We start from the raw sequence: 1,356 nt of genomic DNA, 5'->3' as shown, positions 1-1,356 counted from the left end.
GGGCGTCGGCAGCAGGGTAAGGGCCACGAGCAGAACCCAGGCACGGGGGCTCGGGCGCGGCTCTGGCGGCCGGCGCGGGTCGCGTGTGTGGGCGCGCTTGGGGGCGGGGCGCCGACGCGCCTGCCTCGGCCTTGGTGGCAAAGGACACGTAGGCGTAGCCGGCCGCCTGGCCAGAATCGCGGTCGTACACGATCCGCGCCTCCGCGACCTGCGCCGCCAAGCGGTATGCAGGGCCGGTTTTTTTTGGGCGGGGGGAAGAGGGGAAGGGCGGCGGGGCGCAGCGGAGCGGCGGCGGAAGATCAGTGGCGATATTTGAGCGCGCGTGTCATCGGGTGTTGCCAGCTGACGCCTCTACCCAACCACCGTGACCGCACCTTGCCGCAGAGCTCGAATAGCTGCCGCAGCTTGGCGTCGGAGAAGGTGCCCGCGGGGACGCCGCAGATCTTTAGCCTGTGCAGGTCGCCGACCGGCGGTCCGGCCGGTCCTCGCTGGTGTTGTTGCTGCTGCTGCGCCGCTGCCGTGGCAGCCGCCGCCGCTTGGAGGCCATGCTGCTGCATGAAGGCGTGCTGCTGTTGCTGCTGATGGAAAGACGCGCCATGCTGCTCGTACATGGTTGAAATGGCGCCGAGGAAGGGCACCCCGAGCTGCTGGTTTGCTGCCCCAATGGGAGGCTGCAGCCCCGAGCTATCGACGCCCATCATGGGGTTGTGCTCCATAACACGAGCGTATTCATGCATCGCCTACTGCCGCTCAAGGCCTGTTCAAAGACTCCCCTCGCGGACAGCCATTCATAGAAACTAGGATGACGAAGGGTTGAGTTAATTAGAAATTTCGGTTTGTTTGCAGGTGTCGCCTTTGCGGCGGCTGGATCGGGAGTTGGCAGAATCAAACCCCCCCACCATAACCTCGCCGCGCCGCTGAACAAGCACTTCGTACACGCCAATAATATGATTAATAGAATGCATCGGCTCTGTGTAGACCTGGGGCCTGCTCACCAGCTGTCATCTTGACTGCTGATTGGCCCTGCCCCCTTGGTGGGGCAACAAGCACCCTTGCCTGGCACGCTGGTTAGGCCGCGTCCAGGGGTTCAACCCTCTTGTCTACTCAGTCTGAGACTCAGAAGGGTCTTGGCTGCTCGCCTTGCGCTGCACCCGCTCCAGAGCTCAGCTGCCGCCCTGCATCAAATGTGCTGACCATGTCGTGGAGAGCCAGCCCACCAACCATTGAACATCACAAACGGGGCCATGGCCCAGCGGCCTAGTCTCCCTTCCCTTCCTATCAGCACAGCGCTGCATCCAGGACCTGTCCCGAGGACCTCCAATCCTGGGATGAGCCCGCGGCGCTGCGGCGCCAGCG

At 64.1% G+C, this 1,356-nt stretch overlaps 1 protein-coding gene across 1 annotated transcript in view; it reads right to left on the bottom strand.

Moving 5' to 3' along the window:
- MNEG_13830 (hypothetical protein) overlaps positions 1-716 on the bottom strand; it is a gene marked incomplete at both ends in the record, with an annotated part of 3,703 nt that extends 2,987 nt beyond the window's left edge. Inside the window, 2 exons of the mRNA XM_014037698.1 lie at positions 37-208; positions 375-716. Coding sequence (XP_013893152.1) covers positions 37-208; positions 375-716 — 514 coding nt within the window. The remainder of the gene's footprint in view (positions 1-36; positions 209-374) is intronic.
- Between the last annotated feature and the right edge of the window lie 640 nt (positions 717-1,356).

The sequence above is a fragment of the Monoraphidium neglectum genome, assembly GCF_000611645.1.
Source record: "Monoraphidium neglectum strain SAG 48.87 unplaced genomic scaffold scaffold04075, whole genome shotgun sequence".
Lineage (NCBI taxonomy): Eukaryota > Viridiplantae > Chlorophyta > Chlorophyceae > Sphaeropleales > Selenastraceae > Monoraphidium > Monoraphidium neglectum.
This window is presented reverse-complemented; position numbering and strand designations above follow the sequence as displayed.